Raw genomic sequence first — 22,074 nt, forward strand, 5'->3', positions numbered from 1 at the left:
CGAACACTGCTGAGTGCTGCACAGACTCAGTAATTCACACGTTCAATCTTTCTCTCACACACAATCACTCACACTCTTTCTTTGGCTCCAATAACTGGATATTAATGGCCTCTGTTTGGTATTAAATTATGCTTTGGAATCAATGGGTACTTGAGATGGGATGTATAAAAAAGTAGTTCTACACACTTTTAGATCGGTAAAAGAGATACACACAAGCAATAAATATATTTGTCAGTTAAGTTTTTCATTTAAATAAAAGATTATTTAAACTACCATCTGCTGCAATCTCTTCCAATGAAAAGACCCAATTTTAGCACTGAAAACTGCCAGATTAACAGTTCAGGTAGGCCTACCACATGTCATTCATGCAAGTAACAGCTCTGTTTTACACATATTACAACAATTCAGATACCACCATAAAAAGCAGTGTGAAATTTGTAAGAAAATACCCTAAACTATTATTTAATGCAACTAGCAACATGAAAACCTACAACATACAGAACATAGTGACTAACTCAAACTCGTGGACCACATACGTTCTACAGAGCTACTTTGTACATGGTCAAATTGTTATGACTTTGTCCACATATATAGCATTGAAAAAGAACAGTTAAATTAAATCAGTTTATTTGTTAAACTTTCCCAGCATATGCTGCTTTGTATTTTGTTCAGGCTTACACATGATTATATAACATTTTGGTGCAAATATGCAGAATAGTAAACCAAAGCTTGAAGCTAAAATGGCAAATATCTCCACGGCTACAGTAAATTTTCCAGGAGAACTGACATAAGATGGGATAAATGTAATCCATACAGCACAGAATATAAGCATACTGAATGTGATGAATTTGGCTTCATTGAATTTATCAGGCAGCGTCCGAGCCAAAAAAGCCATCATGAAGCACAAGACAGCCAGTAGACCAATATAACCCAGAGCAGCTGAGAAACCTATAGTAGAACCCAGACTGCACTCAAGAATGATTTTTTCTTTGTAATATTTCATATTTTTGTTGGGAAATGGAGGAGATACTGTTAGCCATAGCACAGAGATTAGAACCTGTATAAGTGTAAAGGCAAGCACACTGAGTAGTTGTTGTGCAGGCCCAAACCATTTCATGACATTACTTCCTGGAAGTGTAGCCCTGAAGGCCATTAACACCACCATTGTTTTCCCCAGAACACAGGAGATACAGAGGACAAAAGTGATCCCAAACGCTGTGTGTCGCAACATACAGGACCACTCCGTGGGCCGACCAATGAAAGTAAGTGAACAGAGAAAACACAGAATCAATGAGAGGAGCAGGAGGAAGCTTAGCTCTGAGTTGTTGGCTTTTACTATGGGGGTGTCCTTCTTGCTGTAAAACAGGATGGCCACCAGTATAGTCAATCCAACTCCAAATAGTGAGAAAAAGACTAGCACTATACCCATAACTTCTGTGAATGACAGAAATTCGACAGCCTTTAACACACATTTATTTTTCTCAGCGTTAGACCAATATTCCCCTGGACACTGCTTGCAGTTATTTGAATCTGGAAAGAAAATTGTGATGTTACAAACAAAAGGAGAATAATTTTATTTATGAACTCTTTGCTAATACTTCTCTTGCAGTACTGCATGTCAATACTGCAAGAGAAGGGAAAAACAAAGAAGGAAATAACCATTTAAAAAAAAATGGTCTGTGTACCTTCAAATAATTTGTTTTCTCGTTTTCGTATTCTTTTTCGTATAACCGTTTTTATCACATATCTGACCCTTCTCGTTTTTTTCATATTTTTATTTTAATCACATTTTGTTCTAATCCGCCAAATTGAAAAACACTAAAACCAAAATGGATAAACAGCTTGAATATTCGATCTCTAGATGGTTCCGCTGATTGGTCAACCAAAGATCAAGCCGTGTTGTCATCAGTTCTTATCTCCGCACAACAGAATAATTGTTACACTTACTGTTCAGAGACAAGAAGGTTGAGGATCCAAATACAGTATTTAATTAAAGAGTTTTCCACAATCGTAATCCAAATCCAGACAAGGGTCATACACAAACAAACAATAACAGTTAAATATAATGATGGTAATTTCGAAACACTGCTTCATGAAGCTTCGAAACCTTTATAAATCTTTTGTTCCAAATCAATGGTTCGGAGCGTGTATCAAACTGCCAGAGTCGCGTGATTTCAATAAACGAGGCTTCATTACGTCAAAACTGTTTCGAAACGTTTCAAAACACTTAAAAATTTCAATGGTTCACAGCTGGGGGCGATGTTCTCTGTCTTCTCATTTTTGTTGCATTTACACTGTTCTGACAACTAGGGGTCACCGTAGAGACGGGTGTCGAATTGGTTCGAAGCCTCGACACAATAAAGGTTTAAAACTTGCCCCATTGCAAGTCAACAGGGTGCAAATTTTAAAAAGAGGATAACACGGTGTAGGCAACACCGATTTTTGTCGTTGTTCTCTGTACTGACAGCACTCCAAATTTACAAAAAAAATGAGCTCAATGTTAAAATTGACCGGAGTTCTCCTTTAACAGGATAATGAGACACAGCTGAAAACAATGAGTTCTGAGAACAATGAGAATTATGGGAATTGTAGTTTGAGAGGGAATAACAATAGTCTGATGTGGAGTGCCCTCTGGGGGCTCTCAAGGGCACTCCAGTTGGTGACCGTAACAATAATAGTCATCTGATACAGTTGTTCGGATTATTACAGAGTTTATTGCAACTACATTTAATCTCTTTCTCATCAAACAGCCAGACTAGTAAATGGCTCGACACAAATCATACCAGGGCAGAGCCTAGACAGTGTTTTTCTTATCTCTAAATTTGCATGCTGTGAAATACTAATTTATCGTATCGTTTTTGGCACACTGCCTGTTTTATTTAGCTGACCAACTCTCAGAATGTGTCTGTGTCCCGAATCTACGCGGCGGCCTGGACAGCGCAGAGAGAATGCATAAGTTACAGTGAAGCACAGAGCAGAATCAATTCAATGGTAGACTATGAAATAACACTTTGAATAATAAAGCCAGAGATGAAGAGTATTTTTTTTTCTTGCCATGTATCACCATCAGAAATTAATTAAGCCAAATATACTTAAATAATTAAGTATACTTAAATAATTAATACTTTTATTTAATGTAGGCCTATGTCATCTTTAAATTTAAATTCTTAAATTTAGTCAATAAAATTAGAGTTTAACTCTATAGGCTGATTCAACCAAAGGCATCTTGTGCTGTAGAGGTGGCATTAGAAGCAGCATCTGAAGTTGCTTTTTGATGGAGGCCTATTTACACAAAGTAATGCTGCTCAGAGAGGTCAGTAAATGCATTTACACAGCAACTGCAAATGAATAATACAATGAGATTAATTTGATGTTTTAAACAACATTTTGAATACAGAAATATGAAATAAATTACAAGATGAAACGATTATGAAATATCGCCAGTAGGTGGCAGAAACTCACTGTGTTAATGAATGAGTCATTTTGTCAAACACTGACTCGTTCAGTAATAAAAGGCTGTATGGCTGGTGAATCACTTACTTAACCGATTTGTTCAGAAATTAATCACTACTCTGTGTGCTTATGCTGTATGTCGCACAATGATCTGTGACTTTGCTTTAGAAGTTTAGCTGCCAGAAAAAAATTAAAACATTGTTTTGAGTGATATTAAAGGAATAGTTCATCCAAAAATGAAAATTAGCTCATGATTTACACACCCTCAAGTCATCCTAGGTGTATATGACATTCTTCTTTCAGACGAATACAATTGGAGGTATATAAAAAAATATCCTGGCTCTTCCAAGCTTTATAATGGCTTTATAAGTCCATAAAAGTGCATCTATCCATCATAAAAGTGCTCCATACGGCTCCGGGGGGTTAATAAAGGCCTTCTGAAGCGAAATGATGCGTTTGTGTAAGAAAAAGATCCATATTTATACCTTTATAAAGTAAAATAATTACACTAAAGTCTTAAGCGCAACTTATGTGATTAATGCAACGTACTACTGATATTTACGCTACGACATGACGCACTAAACTACTTCCGACGTCATAAGTTGCGCTTTAGGCGAAAGTGGAATCCGTATGTTCTTTTGGCCGGAAGCTAGTTATTTTACTTTATAAAGTTTTAAATATGGAAATTTTTCTTACACAAACGCATTGCTTCGCTTCAGAAGGCCTTTATTAGCAGTGTGGAGCACTTTAATGATGGATAGATGCACTTTTATGGACTTCAAAACAGAAACGGCCATTCACTGCCATTGTAAAGCTTGGAAGAGCCAAACAATTTTTTAATACAAAACTCCAATTGTATTTGTCTGAAAGAAGAATGTCATTTACGCCTAGGATGACTTGAGCGTGAGTAAATCATGGGCTAATTTTCATTTTTGGGTGAACTATTCCTTTAATACTCAGTGTTAATGAAATACACTCAGTCTATTGCTCAAAACAACAGTCAGGACTGCTGCTCTGCACTTCTCTACAGTGTAAATATGCTACATTCTCTCCGCACTGTCCAGTGCGTCGCACAGTTTTGGCATACATATTTCAAGTGTTGGTCAGCTAAATAAAACAGGCAGTGTGCCAAATAGGTAGGCTACGGGTAGTTGTGACAGCAGATATGATGTAAATTAATATTTAATATGATAAACTAATTTCACGGCACGCAAATTTATGTGTAGGCAGAAGAACGCATTTTGAAACTTTATTTAAAAGGGCCGCAAAGCAAACAAGCATGTTGATTGGTATTTGTGCAGACTGACCACAAGTAGGGTAGCCTGGTTAAAACCAGACCATTCTCAGTAGTAACTGAGTTATGGTCTGGCAAAGCTCCTTTAATAACTCATTTCCAAAGGGGCGTCACCAACGGACGTCGCTCAAATGCCTCTGGGCACAATTGGATAGACCTAAAACTCCTAAAACCAATCAGAGATCGTCATGTGTAAAGCCATATGCTGCGTCCCAATTCGCCTATGTTACACTACGCCATATGTACTCTTTTTGTGAAGAAAATGTATTTACTTTTGAATGTGTAGCAAAAAAGTAGGCAACTTTGGGACATACTACTTCGTCATCTTTATCGGACGGATCTGTCGCGTGCATCCCATCATGTAAACTGCCCTGTCAATCATCTTGTCACAGTTAAAATCCTCTATTAAATCTAATTTAATTTCCTACCGTTTCGGAGAGAAATGTAGTTGCACGTTCATCTGCCAGTGGGTCTTTAATGGAGACTGTCCTCATGTGTTTGCAATTTGAATATAATAATGCATTTAAAAGTTGGTGCGCTTCACCAACGAACGTCGGAGTGGACGTCGCTCAAATGCCTCTGGGCGCAATTGGATAGGCTAGACCTAAAACCAATCAGAGCTATCGTCATGTGTAAAGCCCGCCTCAACGTTTCTGATTGGTGCCGCGATTTCTCGGCATGGGGAAATGGACTTGAATGAGCTCTTTGCCAGACTACTTGCAGAGCAAATCTAAATTTGCCGGAAGTTGTCTGGGTTTTCCCAGGCTACAAGTAGGGTATAAGTTAACCTCATGAAATCTTTTAAATGTGAAAGTAAGAAATTGATCAATGGAAAGAACTTAACAATTATAGTTATATGCTTGCTAACAAAATAAACCAATTAAAAGCCATTTGTGTGGTAAGGCTTGTGTTCTTTTGTGTCGTCAGAGTTCGCATTGAAAATGAATGACTTCTGGTCACTTTGACGCTCTTGCCGGTGGCGGTCTGAATGCACAGACACAGATTTTAAGATTTGGTCAGCTAAACAACACAGGCGGTGTGCCAAATACGTAGACTAGGGGTAGTTGTGACAGCAAATGCAAAGTAAACTGTTATTTAATATGATAAATTAGTATTTCACGGCATGCAAATTTATGTGTAGCCTACACAGAAGAAAGCTCTGTCTAGGCTCTGCCCTGGTATGGTTTGTGTCAAGCCATTTATTAGTCTGGATGTTTGATGAGAAAGAGAATAAATGTAGTTGCAATAAACTCTGTAATAATCCAAACAACTGTATCAGATGACTTATTATTCTGTTGCGCGGACCTGAGTAAGAACTGATGTCACAGCTTGATCTTTGGTTGACCAATCAGTGGAAAGGGGTGTTTTATTCCCGCCCATGTAGAGATCGAATATTCAAGCTGTTTAACCATTTTGGTTTTATTGTTATTCCAGTTGGCAGAATAGAACAAAGTGTGATGAAAATCTGTTCAGAGATTTGTTTATTTATGTTCATGAGAAGGGTCGAATATGTGATAAATTAATGGTTTCTTTGTTTTTCTGTTTAGAAAACAAAAACGAGAAAACAAATTATCCGAAGGTACATGGACCGAAACTGAGAGATGGGCTGAAAATTACCTGTCTCATTACTGATTTCTCCTTCTGCACATGGAATACAGTCATAACAGCAGACAGGTCTTCCTTTCTGTGCAGCCTTCCTAGTTCCTGGAGGACAGCTCTCACTGCACACAGACCTTGGCTTCTACATAGAAAAATACACTGTACACAATTATCTAATTTTACTTTGCAAAATAAAAATATTTGTAATTTTTTTGTTAATTTGTCAATTTCGGAGAACAGTATTTCATACCTGCAATGTTAATTAATGCCAATATGCAATGCTCATGGTCAGTGAAAATGTTTTTGGAATGAAATTCATTTCAAAGTGCTGTTACAGTAATTCAAAACAATTACTACTGTAGTGATGCCATTTTGTTCAAAACTTGGTCAGTAATGCCCTCTGCTGTTGCTTTTGTACATTTGATCAAACATCATTATCCACTTGACCTTTTTGCTCTGAATTTCCAGTGTCAGTAAACAATATAAATACAATTTAGACCACAACTATTTTCCTTGTACACCAAGAATTAATGCAATTTTCGTTTTCTAATATTCAGTTGATTCTTGGTAAAGTAAATCATGTTATCTTCTTTGAAACCAATGTGACGGAAGTTAAATAAAGACAAATGTATTTGAAACAAAAAAGCTTGTTGAACTGCACTAATTGAAAAAAATAAAATGCATTGCATTAACATTGCTTGTATTTTAATGCGTTTTATGTTTAGGTCTTGCATTTTTAGTGTACTCGCCTCGCATGCCAGCGAACGGGGTTTGAGACCGACTCGGAGCAGGGCGGTTAGGTTTGGAGGGTGAGTTTTGGAGACGGAGCAATGAAGAGAGGGGTGTGTTTGTTTGTGTTGATTTCAAATATCAACAATGTCCAACAGCCTTTTTGAAATATCGCTTACCCCACCTTTAAGATGTGAATATTTCAATTCAAAACATTTCACACACATTTTCATTATAAAAAAATGTAATAATCCATAGTCACCTTTCAGATTTCACTTCCAAAATAGTCTGTTTAAAAATACAACCTATAATATTCGACAGGCAATTTTTAAGTCCATTTTATGGTCCAGTTTTCATAAATTCAGTGGTCCATAAATTCATTATTGGATAATGAATACATCATTACACACTGGGAACTGCAGGAATAGCAGTAGAGTATTGGTGCGTAATCTCCATCTGCTGTTAGTCAGCTTCACCAGCTGGTGGTGCAACCAGCTGGTGGTATACCAGAGAGAAACATTCATCCACAAAAGTGGATTTGCAGAAATGGAGCAAGCAGTAAGTATATGTAATGATTATCAGGGCCAGTATTTGTGCGGAAAAGCTGATTAAGACACAAAATCTGCATTTACATTTAAGTCTTCATGGTTACTTTCCCCGTGTACATGTAAGCAACTTTCTCTACCATGAACAAGATTATAACGTTATTCTCCCAATGCTGATGTACAGATCAAACATTACATCTGAGTCTCTCGGTTGTTAAGTTTCCTTAACTTTATATTGTGGCGCCGTGCTGCTGTATTAGGGTTTCCCTCATACGGCAAACTCCAGGATTCTCCAGCCGATGGGACAAGTAACACACTTAACATAGCTTAATGGAAAAATGCAGTAACATTAAAAGACCAAACTTAGTATAAACCTTATTGATAAGATTCAAACTATATACAGGCAAGAAGATTAGCCCACAATATGAACGCAAGTTATGCAACATACAAAACTAAGCATTTATAAAAGAAAACGCTTAACGTGGCTTATTAGACTAATACAGTATTAAAAGATCATCTCAGTGTGCACCTTATTAATGAGGCACACTATATACATTTGAACCACTGAATTTATGGAAGCGAATTTGTATGGCGAAATAAAATGGTCCGAAAATTGCCTGTCGAATATGATGCGTTGTATTTTTAAACAGACTGAAATCTGGAATGTGAATAAGTAATATTGAATTTTTAATAATGAAAATGTGTGTGAAATGTTTTTAATTGAAACATTCACAGCTTAAATATAATGTTGAATTTCAGACCATAAAAATGCAAGTCATAAAAATACAATGCATTGAAATGCAAGCAGTGCATTTTTATTTTTCAATTAGTGAAATTCAACAATCTTTTTTGTTTCAAATACATTTGTCATTATTTTACTTTCATAAATGTGGAATCATACAGCATACATCTGTAAACGGTTTTGTGTGGTTGAAACCAAAATTTCTGTTCTGAATTTGAATTGGTGCAAAGCCTTGAGCAAAGGTGGAGGGCACTGTTAAAAATACCTTTCTAATGTGATATCCTTCAAGCTATTTTTATTGACCAGTTCAAATGTTTTGACATTTTGTTTCCAAACTTTAAACAAACCCTGTATGTTACAGCCATTTACCTCCAGCTGTCCTCCGGCCCAGATTATGTTGTCAGTGTTGAGAACAAATCGTTGGTCAGGGGTCAGTGAGGCATCATAGTATCCTACTGGTTTAAACTTGATTGATCCATTAGAGTCCTGCTGCCAGTTCACGACTTCATATTGGGCTACAACTGCACCAGTGCTGTCAAACCACACATGATCTCCCATCTTTATGGTGAAATTGACCTTTTTCAGAGCCTTAACCACCTATTGAGAAAAAGTCATTTGCAGGCACAAATTGGTGAATCCTCTTGTTCATTGGCTTTCAGTCTATCACTCTGTCTTTCTTTTTTATTACCTGCTGTGGTTGTATTTTCAGGTCTGTTTCACAACCCTCCTTTTCTTTGCACTTCAATAGATTGTGAAGTGAATGAGCCACGGCATAAACTGATTTGTATACATTGCTTGCATATCTTTGTTCAGGCACATCTTCATTGTTGCTCTTCAACACAAGGAGATCTTGATATGTGTTGCAAATTAATTGATATTGAGAAGAATTCCCCTCAGTCTGTGAGCATGGAAAAGCTGTGTCCCAGAATGCTTTTATAACATAATCTGCAAAACCTTCAATATTGTTTTTTTTTACAGCAAACCCCAATGATCCTCCCAGCACATGAAAACTGTTTGGAGTGACCATACTGTTTGCTGTTATCCATGCCTCCACACCAATTACTTGGAGGCCTGTAATGTTCTGAATAATTAAATAATCAAGTAGATTGTTCATTTCAAAATTGGTAAGAAATGCAACAATAACTTTTGCAGTGCCTTTTTTTATTGTGTCTACCACATTTTTTAGTTTTTCAGGCTCTGTTCTCTGGAATTTTACAGAGTACTCCACACAAATCCCCTCCTTCTCGGCTGTATTCAGAAATATTGCCATTCCATAGTTTCCATAATCGTTGTCACTGTTCACTGCTCCCACCCAAGACCAGCCGAAGTATTTGATTATGTATGCTAGTGCTCTGCTCTGGTGGTAATCACTAGCGATAGTTCTGAAGAAATGGGGGTAATCTTTTCTATTACTGAGACATTCACATGAGGCTGAGGGACTTATCTGAAATAAGGCATAAGAAAACAGTGAAACAGTCATCAGTATTTATGTCAAACATTAAGTGTTGTTGCTCCTTACCACTGGAATTTTAAAAGGTCCTGTAGTTCTGGACAGAATCACTGTGTTGGATGACTCTGTTTCTCCTATGATAGCATGGATAGGAGACTGTCCATTGCATCTGTCCCCTGATGCAAATTGTACACCATTCATCAATGCCATATTTGCACCCATAGAAGATAGTCTTGAACCACACGTATCATAAATTCGGTAGCCAATAGAAACATTTGGGAGCAAATTTTCACTTCTGTTAATCTCCTCTATGGCAAAGATCATGATTTGAGCCATTCGGAAATCTCTCAGACTCACACTGTACAAAAAAATGAAACCAGAAGGTTAAACAAACATATTATTTGCACGATCTGCTATAATGACCAAAATAGATTTTGAAGTAAAAAACCTTGAGCATGATAAAAGCTGAGGTTTTTGCTTAAATTTAAATGAAGGTAATGTCTCTATGCTGTGGATTGGAAAAAGTGCTCCAATAGTTACGTCTCCATCCTTGGATAGCAACGGGTATTGTGGGTCCCCCATCATTCGGCAAAAAGGCTTTTCTGCCTTTGCATGAAGTTGAAAGTTAAGCAAGAGTATGCAAATAAAGACAGACATCCAAAAGTCTGAGTTCAACAGAGGCCAAATGCAACTGGCTTAGTTCAATATTTGCACTTTTATACGCACAATTAATATGGATGATTGATTGTCAATGCAGCCAGTGACCTCATTGGGTAAGGACATGGGTCAAGTCAAGCAGAGGCAGAATAGAGTCACGCTATTATGATAGAGTCTGATTTAATCAAGCCATTAAAAGGCATTAAATTGTTAAACTGTGAATATTTAAATAATCACTCATTGCTGTGAAATCATACTGTGATACCTATCTAACACAGTATGCCTCTTTTTGGTCCAAACAGATATTTGTCAGAGATTACCTTCAACTATTCATTCCAATAAATTAGCATAACTAACCCTTAGGGTCCAACGTGTTTTTTGTCCTTGAGATGTTCTGACATGCTCTGACATTTGTGCTTTTTTCAGTTGCTTATAAACATTAATGGCAAAGCTGTCATTACACTCCTACACACCATAATATGAGAGCAACATGTACATGCTTGTATTTTTGAGAGACTAATGTGTATGCATGGTTACTGAAAAAACAAAAAATTAAAGTTTCTGAAATAAAGCCACAAAACACATACTAAAAATGTGTCCACAAGACTTTTGACTTATGAATGTTGTCGCCTAGAGTTTTTGCTTCAAAATAATGTGAAAATCATCCTGCCTACTCATTCACATAAAACAATACATTTATTTAAATTTTGTAAGACACTTTTTGTTTAGAAAGGCAATATGCGTGGCGGTGTGAATGATCATGAATATTGATGTGATTCAATCCTGAGAAGACAATGACCCGCATATAGAGCCTTTCAGTCGGGTATGTCACTAAGATTGAACTTTGAGGAAGAATGTGAGGACCAAAGATAGATACATATCGTCGCTGTCCGATGAAAACCGCGTATGTCCATTTAGCAGATTTTGAGATTTTTCGACGGATAGAATGTCCAGGTTCATTTCCGTATACAGTATGCTTCACATATCTAAATGACCAATGAAAAGTTGTGAAATCATGTCATCTGATTTTCACGTATATCCATCTGGTGTCAAAGCTGTCAATCACGCCGTGTATCTCCCACCATGTGGAGGCATCTCGCCGGTCTTGTGAAGTTTCGCGTCTCTGGAAGCTCAGCATCGGATAGCCGAATAACACTGTGAGGTAAAGTATCAGCAAACGTTTGTTTTTGACAACTGTTCTCAAGTTTATTATATATTCACAACTGTTATTTACCGGTAAATGGTCTAGACGAAGTAATTGTCACCGAATATTTTTATTGTGAACCTGGCTGACGAAAGTATGACATTGAAGCTCTCCACAGGCTAGTTAGCCTAGTTCTTCACAGATTAGCTTGCTTGCTAGTATGTAAATAAACTCGTCTCATTGATAAGATTCAAACTTTTTTTTTTCTGAGTCAAACTGATCAAATTATAACCTGTAATACTACTGTCATGATTGTCACTAGAACATGCCTCACTCATACTGTGCTATCACCGCTTGCCAGAGGCTGAGAATTTCCAGCACTAGAGTTATCTTGCTACGTTTTTATTGTGGAGATGTTAACGTACGGATTTCCGAAGTGAAGCAAAGTTGACTGGGCATAGCGCTATATTTTTTCTGATCTGTTTTTTCTCCCTTCCTTCAGGATGTCTGTCTCTGTAAAGGAGCTGTGTGAATTGATGAATGTTAGCTATGATAGGGCTGTTGTTGAGGCGATTGCGAGGGTCAGCAATGAGGAGGAAGGTTTGTAGGAAAATAGAATTGAGTCAGCCAAACAGTAAAGTCTACATTGTATTCATTACTCAAATGTTAACTGGTTTTCCTCTCTGTCATTCTTAGATTCACTTGAAAGTGACAGTTCTCAGACAGCTGCCAATGAGGGTAGGTACTTTAGGCTTAAAATTATTTTCTCCCAGTAGCAGCTACCTATACAGCAACCTAAAGCCTATTGATGTGTTGCACATTAAGATGAAAGCCTGTCACACATGTTATTCTGGTTCCCTTGATCAAGGAAACTGCTGTTGCATTTCGTTAGCCTCATAGCATAATTGCCTAAGTCATATTTCAATGTCTTTGGAAAACAAGAAGAAACAAAAATGACTTAGGCAATTATGCTATGAGGCTAACGATTTCCAAGTGCTAACCCATCAAATTGTATATGGCTAAATTAAAACATTTTAATCATAGAGAATTCAAAATATATAGTTACTGTACATTTGCTGGTCAAAGCTACTGATGCAAGCTCAGTTCTGAATTATTCAAACATTGTAGGCTATTCAGTGTGCTAAATGCATTTTATCTTTATTGTTGTTAGATTCTCTGGAAAGTGATAAAGAAAATCATTCCGAAATAGCTGCCAGTGAGGGTAAGTATTCTTCTTCTTCTTCTTCTCCTTCTTCTTCTCAGATTATACTATACTACAGCCTCCACCTCACATTGGTTTTGAGTAGGACTTAAAGACTAAAGCCCATTACTAATTACAAATCTAGCGTATTTAATCGATTACCAGTCAAAATGAATGCAATCTTATATCTGAATGATGTGAACAGTGCATTAGTTGTACTAAATGTGTTCCTCTTTATTATTCTAAGACTCACTTGAACACGATCCAGAAAATGACCCGGATTACACACCTGTCAATGAAGGTGAGTAACTTATTGTCATTATTTTTACATTTCTGTCAGCTACTAGTGGGCTCAGCCGCATGCACACACACACACACACACACACACACACACACACACACACACACACACACACACACACACACAGCAATGCCAAACTTAAATGCATGCCTACACACTGACACACACACATATATCCACATGCTAAGAAACCATGTAAGAGAAATGTGCATTTGTAGAACATCATTTTTCTTTTATTTTTATTTTAATCATATGAAGGTGCCATTGATAATCGGGGAAGGTCAAGGAAGAGGGCCAACCCAGACACTTGGAAGGGTAACATCCAGAAAAGGAAAAGAATGAGGGGCCAATCTTATCTTGGATGGAAAAAAAATGAATTTGTCATCAAAGAAGAAAGAAAAATGGGCGGGCGGTGCCAGTCTGTGTCCTGCCAGAAATCGAGCAAACTACACTGCTCCGAAATTGATGAAGGGAAGAGGGAGGAAATTTTCAAGTATTTTTGGGGGAAATTGGAATGGAAAGAGAGGAGAATGTATGTGAAAACATCGGTGGAGGTGAGTGATGTCAAGCGGCACCGGACAGAAGCGGTTCAATCTCGGAGGTCAGCATCTCTCTTTTGTTGTTTATGTGTAGATGGTAAAAGGCTCAGAGTTTGTCAAAGGATGTTCCTGTCTGCACTTGGCATCAAGCAGTGGACTTTTTTAAAGTGGGTTGGGCGAAGAGGGGAAAGTCCTGAGAAGATGGCGAGAGTGAGGGTAAGGACAGAGGAGCAGGACTTCCCAAAGACCTTCCTTCTGGATCTGCCAAAAGTTCCATCGCACTACTGCAGGTCCTCCTCATCAAAGATGTACCTGGAGCCTTTCTTCAAGTCCATCAGTCATCTCCACACACAGTATAAGCAATCATGTGCAGACCACAGCATCCAGCCTCTGTCACGGCAAGTATTCACTAACACCTTCAACGATTTAAATCTTTCTCTGTTCCATCCGAAGAAAGATCAGTGTGACACTTGCTGTGCCTTCAAAGCCGGGAACATCGAGGCTGCCGTGTGGGAGGAACACTGTAAAAAGGACGACGCACAAGCAGAAAAGGTAAAGGACAAACAACTTGCAAACAACACCACCTTGGTTGCATGCATGGATCTGCAGGGCCTTCTCCTGTGCCCAAAGCTTCAAGCGTCTGCCCTCTACTACAAAATGAAGCTTGGTGTCCATAATTTTACCATCTACAATATGGCATCACATGAAGCAAAAAATTACCTTTGGCATGAGGGCGAAGCTGGGGTCTCTGCCAACGAGTTTGCCTCCTGCATTGTGGATTACCTTGAAGCACACCCCACTTACAATGAATTCATCCTTTGGAGTGATGGGTGTGGTTATCAAAACAGAAATCTGGTCCTGAGCAATGCCCTCTTAAAGTTTGCTACTGAGAAAAAGAAATGTGTGACACAGAAGTACCTTGAAAGAGGTCACACACAAATGGAATGTGACTCTGTGCACAGTGTGATTGAGAGGAAGTTGAGAAACCGTCATATACATGTTCCAGCTGAGTATGCTGCAGTTATTCGAGAAGCTCGTTCCAGTCCAAAACCATACGAGGTGAAGTATGTTGGTTACAGCTTTTTCCAAGACTTCAGCAAAGTCAACATCTGTAAGTCAGTCCGACCTGGTAGCAAAGTTGGAGATCCTATGGTGCATGACTTTCGAACAGTCAGGTGTTTTTTTGTTTTTTTTACACACTTTTTTCACAAATAAATGAAACATTAACCATATCATATTAAAATATTTTGTTTCATAAATCTAAACATGCTTTTGGATCCCTCTTATCTCTGTGTCCTATGTTCCCCGACACCCCTCCCCCCTTCTTTTCTTTAATCTATCTATTAGATACAATGTGGATGGCAGTATGGAGTTTAAATTACTACACTCGGACAACTGGCAACCCTTCACATCCCCATCCCTGAGGAAGACGTGTGTCATCATGGCCCCACTCTTTACATCCCCCCCAAAAATTAAAGCCCTGAAGTTCAAGCACCTTCAAGAACTGAAAATTTTTTTACCCAAGGACTTTCATCCATTTTACAATGCACTTGACCATGAGTGATGCACTATTTCACTACCTGGATGAATGGGCTGTCCTGACTTACTGATTAATTTATTAATTAAATGTTCTATGTATTGTGTATTGGCATGTAATTGTTTATGTGCATGTTTTAAAATGACTTGGTCTTGTCTGTTGAACTCTTGGAATTCCTGTCAGCCAATTCTGACTGGAAAGACATGATTAAAATCTTGCATTAAAGGTATAGTTCACCCAAAAATGAAAATTCTGCCATCATTTACTCACCCTCGAGTTGTTCTAAATGTATATGAGTTTCTATGTTGTTTTGAACACAAAACAAGATAATTTGATGAATGTTGATAATCAAAGATATTCTGGTCCCCAATCACTTCCGTAGTAGGAAAAAAAATACTATGGAAGTCAATGGGGACCAGAAACTGTTTGGTTACTGACATTCTTCAAAATATCTTCTTTTGTGTTCAACAGAAGAAAGGAACTCGTACAGGTTTGGAACAACTTGAAGGTGAGTAAATGATGACAGAATTTTCTTTGTTGGGTGAACTATCCCTTTAAGGCCTGTTGCTATTTTATAATTCCACCTGTAGTAGCAGTATTGAGTCTAATTAGTCGTTACTGCTTGAATCACCTGAAGAATAAACATAAACTGGTTAACTGGAGCTTACTGGAACTGCAACTTCATTTTCACTTTTCTTTTCTGCAATACAGTGCCAAATAAACATAGCCTGGTGAGACAATGACTTTACTTTACAGTAGGCCTAACTTTATCGAGGTAAACGTTTCCCCTCTGACGCCAGACGTATGTCTAGGAGTGAAGAGGAGTGACAAAATTACGGTAGGACTGTGCAAACAAAGTATCTGTCTAGCATTGCCATGTCAGTGTATTGATTCATTGTCCCTTCATAGTTTGCAAGAGACATTTAATAAACTGAGCGTATTTAATAAACTGAGACGTAGGCTATTTAATAAAATGAGCGTAGCCTATTCATCTGTCAAAATGAAACGCGACTTGGCCATTCTAATTAATGATCGGAAGAACACGTATCGACCACCGTTACTGTAAAATATACACGTATGTCCATTTAAACTCGATTTTGGTCAAATGTGGATTATATCATTACAGTGGCAAGAATATGGTTACATTTAAAGATGCCGTACCAAGTATGACAACGCTACGTTCAACTGCTTTTGAAATTATGGTGTTTTTTTCACTTCCTGAAAAGTAACCGTTTTGGACATACGTGAGTTTCATCGGGCAGCAACGATATATATGAAGACTTCAGATGCAAAAGCCTCTAAGTCCGTCTAAAGTTTTTGTTTAATATTAAATTTTTTATCAGGCTCCTATGTATAAGTTTCTACCCAATACCGGCATTTCTGAATGGGTTAAAGCTGGGATTTATTGAGTTTGAAGTGAAGGTATTTGATGAACGTACACTATGTGCGGAGAGCATTCACTCAATATTATTATTTCATTTTTGATAGAGGTGGCTTTTAGAGGCTCTTTCATTGGAGGTCTTCATATATACAAGTGAAACTCGAAAAATTTGAATATCGTGCAAAAGTTCATTTATTTCAGTAATTCAACTTAAAAGGTGAAACTAATATATTATATAGACTTATTACATGCAAAGTGAGATATTTCAAGCCTTTTGTCACCGGGTGACGAATAGGAACTACGATGAACGGAACGAGTTCCCTTGGGGAAACAGTTCCGGTGTAACACCAGGCCGGTTCCGGCGGCCTGTCATGGCCGCCCATATTGATGAGCAACAGCTGCGGTGGATAATCAAGTGGCTATTTGAGCGTGTGTTGGGAACGAGTGAGTGTGCGTGGCGGTTTGAAGAGAGAGAAGCAGCAGGTTGAAGTGGGGAGTGCGCAGGCAAGCAGAGCGGTTGTGATCGAAGTCGAGGTTACGAGAAGTCGAGAGGCAGAGGCGGCAGGACGGCGGCGGAAGTAAAGACGGTTGGCGTGGCGAGGGAAATGAGTGGGGTCTGAATTGCAGATTGTTGGTCGAACTCGGTGTCTCCCTTTTGAAAGTATCCTCATAGTGGATCGGCCGGCCCCGACGAGCTGAAGTGAAGAGAACCTGTTATCCGCCACCGCATGCTGCCATCGCTGTCCTGTGGTAAGAAGACTCAGTTCTGCCCTACAAAGGCTAAGAGCAGTATCTTCAATTTTTCAAAAAAAATTTTTTTGCACAAATAAAAAGTGCAGGATCTGCTCTTCAATCTGTTAAAATTTCATATGGCTACCTAATAAATTTCTTATATAAATTGACATTTTTAGTTGCAGTATTGTATTGAAAAGTAGGGTGAAACCAAGGCAGAATGCAGTATCTGCCCGTACTGCCTTGGTTTCACTATGATACTGCAGTTTGCCTTTGTGTCAGCATGAACATTGTTGCAGCTAGCTAAGTGGCATGAGTCAGGTTTTATAGCATACAGTATGTTATAAAACCTCTCTCAGAGAAGAAAGGAACTGTCAAAATGGCTTCACTTTTACGTGGAAAAATGCGGGTGAAACTTGCCTTAAACAAGTCACCAAAAATTGTTAAGTTTTAAACCTCTTAACCTTTTTATTGTTGTCAATTTTGTCTGTTTAGCTCTTTCTAGCTAGCATTAGCTTTTTTTACAGCATTGGGATAGCAACCATACCTTGGGGAATACCTTAGAGAAATAACCTTAAAGGTCAAAATTAATCTGTAATACTGACAGCTAGTGTTTAAAATAGTTACTGCAGTACAAATTCAAAATACTGGAGAGAGTCGTCTCCCCTACCCCCTTCTCTCCAGACTCAGGGTAATAAAAAATTATTTGATTTATGATTTATGATTTATGATATAAGCAAGTGATTATGATGACTTGCTACACTTACTGCTATTTGTTATTGTATGGCCATGTAAGTATACGCAGTAATGCAAAGGCAAAGCGCAGTATAGCCTATAAAACTACCAAATTTTTGCCTGACTGTCAAAAAACTAAATGTTTAATATTCACCTCCCTCTGATCTATCTAATTGTACCCTTTGTTGTTAAATTTAATTGGATGCTTATATTTGGTGTAAGAAAAACACAAAAAGCTGTTTTTCTCAGTTTGGTGTTTTTGCTGATACTGCTCTTAGCCTTTGTAGGGCAGAGTTGTCAACTGCTGGATTCTGTACTCACCACTGCTGTTCTGTGAGCATAGAGAACCTGTTATCCGTCGCTGCATGCTGCCATCGCTGTCCTGTGGTAAGAAGACTCAGTTGTTAACTGCTGGATTCTGTACTCACCACTGCTGTTCTGTGAACACAGAGAAACTGCTATCTGCCACTGCATGCTGCCATCGCTGTCCTGTGGTAAGAAGACTCAGTTATTAACTGCTGGATTCTGTACTCACCACTGCTGTTCTGTGAACATAGAGAAACTGCTATCCGCCATCGCATGCTGCCATCGCTATCCTGTGGTAAGAAGACACAGTTGTTAACTGCTGGATTCTGTACTTACCACTGCTGTTCTGTGAACATAGAGAAACTGCTATCCGCCATCGCATGCTGCCATCGCTGTCCTGTGGTAAGAAGACTCAGTTGTTAACTGCTGGATTCTGTACTCACCACTGTTGTTCTGTGAACATAGAGAACCTGCTATCCGCCGCTGCATGCTGCCATCGCTGTCCTGTGGTAAGAAGACTCAGTTGTTAACTGCTGGATTCTGTACTCACCACTGTTGTTCTGTGAACATAGAGAACCTGCTATCCGCCGCTGCATGCTGCCATCGCTGTCCTGTGGTAAGAAGACTCAGTTGTTAACTGCTGGATTCTGTACTCACCACTGTTGTTCTGTGAACATAGAGAACCTGCTATCCGTCGCTGCATGCTGCCATCGCTGTCCTGTGGTAAGAAGACTCAGTTGTTAACTGCTGGATTCTGTACTCACCACTGCTGTTCTGTGAACATAGAGAACCTGTTATCCGTCACTGCATGCTGCCATCGCTGTCCTGTGGTAAGAAGACTCAGTTGTTAACTGCTGGATTCTGTACTCACCACTGCTGTTCTGTGAACATAGAGAACCTGTTATCCATCACTGCATGCTGCCATCGCTGTCCTGTGGTAAGAAGACTCAGTTGTTAACTGCTGGATTCTGTATTCACCACTGCTGTTCTGTGACCATAGAGAAACTGCTATCCGCCATCGCATGCTGCCACCGCTGTCCTGTGGTAAGAAGACTCAGTTGTTAACTGCTGGATTCTGTACTCACCACTGCTGTTCTGTGAACTTAGAGAAACTGCTATCCGCCACTGCATTCTGCCATCGCTGCCCTGTGAGGGATCCTATTATCCGTCGCTACACTCCAACTTCCGCTGGCCTGTGAAAGGAAGGTGACACCCAGTTAGCTGACGCTGTCCTGTGAAAAGAGAAAGCCCACTGTCTGTTGCCACCCACCTGTAGTCCCTTGTACCCTGCCCGTCACCTACTGCTGACTACTGCATTTGATCGGACGGTTATTGCCTTCTGCCTACCATATACTGCTCGTTGCTCCCCACCAAAAAGGTCCTGGTCCTCCGTCCAATCCCCGTCGTTCTGTGAAAGAGAGGTGACACTCAGTTATCTGATGCTGTCCTGTGAGAAGAGAAAACCCACCGTTTGTCGATCCTTACCTGTAGCCTCCTGTGTCCTACTCATTACTTACGTTGGCCTGCTGTCTGCCATCTGAAGGGCCTGGCCTTTGGACCAATCCGTCCCTCGTCCCTCAGTACTTGGTTTGGGCCCCTTTTGCATGAATTACTGCCTCATTGCGGTGAGACATGTATGCTATCAGCCTGTGGCACTACTGAGGTGTTATGGAAGACCAGGATGCTTCAATAGCGGCCTTCAGCTCTTCTGCATTGTTCTGTCTCATGTCTCTCATCTTTCTCTTGGCAATACCCCATAGATTCTCTATGGGGTTAAGGTCAAGCGAGTTTGCTGACCAATCAAGCACAGTAATCCCATGGTCATTGAACCAGGTTTTGGTTTTTTGGCAGTGTGGGCAGGTGCCAAGTCCTGCTGGAAAATTAAGTCAGCATCTCCATAAAACTTGTCTGCTGAAGGAAGCATGAAGTGCTCTATAATGTCCTGGTAGACGGCTGCATTGACTCTGGACTTAAATAGGTTTTGTTAAATAGTTTTTTATGTAAAATTCACCTTATAAAAGACCCACATTTCTAAATTTCATTCACGGGGAAACATCTGTTTTTCATATAATTCTACAAATTTAAAGTGTGCCACTTCATTTCTGTCTGTGTGTTCTGTGTTTCTGATTTTGAGGATGAATTTTGTCCATTGATAAAATTCATTTGATTCTAATCATAATATAATATAATATTATTTAAAAACAGATTTTTTTTTTTATTGTTATAATTGTGATTTCATAATATGTAGATATGAATACAACTGTAAAAACTTGTGAAAATATGTCTTTCAGTTAGGCAAATAGCAAATATTGGAGCTTTGCAGCTATGGAGCTTAAAATATGACAATATGATTTGAAATTGAATTGTGTAAATTTGAATTATTTACAAGTGAAATCTAACAAAATTGAATTTTAGGTGGTAGTTTAAATAGTTCTGAATTTGATTTTTTTTTAAACGAATATTGAACATTTGAAATTTAACAAATTGAAATGGTTTTATGGCTGAATTTTATAGACATGTATTTTCAAACAGCTAGTTTTTTTGTTCTGAATTCTTATACTGCAAATATTCAGTTTGAAAAAATACAGATTCAAGTTTTCAAGATGAAGAAATTCGGAACTTCAAATTCAGTTTTCTAAAATTCAATCTCAAAAATTCAAACTCAAAAATTCAGATCTTACAGAAAGTAGGTCACAGGTCATCCACAGGGAAGAGTAAAGGATCTCAGAAAAGTCGAACGGAGCATTTTGGCTGCACTGCAGTTGTTTTCTGCCAAACGCAGTGGTGGTTCAAGAGAATCCGTGTATCTTTCGCTCAGTCGTTTTTTTAATTTAATATTAATGAGAAAAAAGCTTGAGTATTAGATTTCTAATATTCTAGTAATAATAGTGCTCCGCTGCTGCAGTTGCACGGAGCTTACAAAACTTAACGCGTGTATTGCAACTAGGCTACATTTCATTTTCTCATCAAACAACTAGACTAACGAATGGCTCGGCACAACAGAAGAGCCTAGACAGGGCTTTCTCTCTGTGTAGATCAGCAGTTGGTCTGAATTTGCTAAAACCTATACTGTAGCCTATTTTCCGGACTGTAAGTCACGTTTTATCATGAAACACGCTGTGATTTATTCCAAAGTGACTCAGGCATATTTAATGCATTTAACGTTAAATAATCTAAATACTGACTTTCAAAAGTAGTATTACTGCTAAAGCAGCGCATCATGATGTTTTATTTATTTTTCAACGGCATGATATTTTGTAGTCATTTTGAATGTACACAAATAAAAATATACATTTTACTGTTTCGAATGATGTCATATTATCTGTATGACTATAAATAACAGAGTATTAAGTTATTTCCCAGCAGTGGAACAAATCCAAGTGATGGCGCAGGTGCATCGCGCTCTCACACAACATAGTATCAGTTCTGGCGTTGCTTCATATCGCAGACTGTTCATTATCAAAATAAAACACAGTCAACCAAACATATAAAAAGTCATTCTGCCTAATTTAATTGGTCTGTTGTACAATATAAAGGGCAAGCTGTGCCGCACAGTCCTACTTGTTATTCCAAACATTTCCCTTGCTGTGAAGACGCTGATTTAGCCTATACGTGTATATTGGGACTCAAAAAGACCCCGAACAGCGCACAAGGGTTAAGACAAATGGATTTGTTGTTTGTTGTGTTTTCATATTCATAAGATTATAAGCTAGATGCATCTTTTTTGGG

At 38.5% G+C, this 22,074-nt stretch overlaps 1 protein-coding gene and 1 long non-coding RNA gene across 2 annotated transcripts; one reads left to right on the top strand and one right to left on the bottom strand.

The window, feature by feature from the left end:
* Window positions 1-625: 625 nt before the first annotated feature.
* Window positions 626-10,469, bottom strand: LOC307160747 (extracellular calcium-sensing receptor-like; the record flags this gene model as incomplete). The annotated part of the gene is made up of 6 exons (XM_079874932.1): window positions 626-1,530; window positions 6,365-6,488; window positions 8,732-8,959; window positions 9,051-9,806; window positions 9,882-10,170; window positions 10,261-10,469. 6 exons carry the CDS (start codon window positions 10,467-10,469, stop codon window positions 626-628), a joined length of 2,511 nt encoding a protein of 836 aa, XP_079731058.1.
* A 1,838-nt stretch (window positions 10,470-12,307) lies between these two features.
* Window positions 12,308-13,117, top strand: LOC307160750. The gene is made up of 3 exons (XR_013821628.1): window positions 12,308-12,351; window positions 12,785-12,835; window positions 13,062-13,117. It is a non-coding gene; the product is annotated as an uncharacterized lncRNA (long non-coding RNA).
* Window positions 13,118-22,074: the final 8,957 nt, after the last annotated feature.

The sequence above is a fragment of the Squalius cephalus genome (assembly GCF_949319135.1).
Source record: "Squalius cephalus genome assembly, chromosome: 6".
Lineage (NCBI taxonomy): Eukaryota > Metazoa > Chordata > Actinopteri > Cypriniformes > Leuciscidae > Squalius > Squalius cephalus.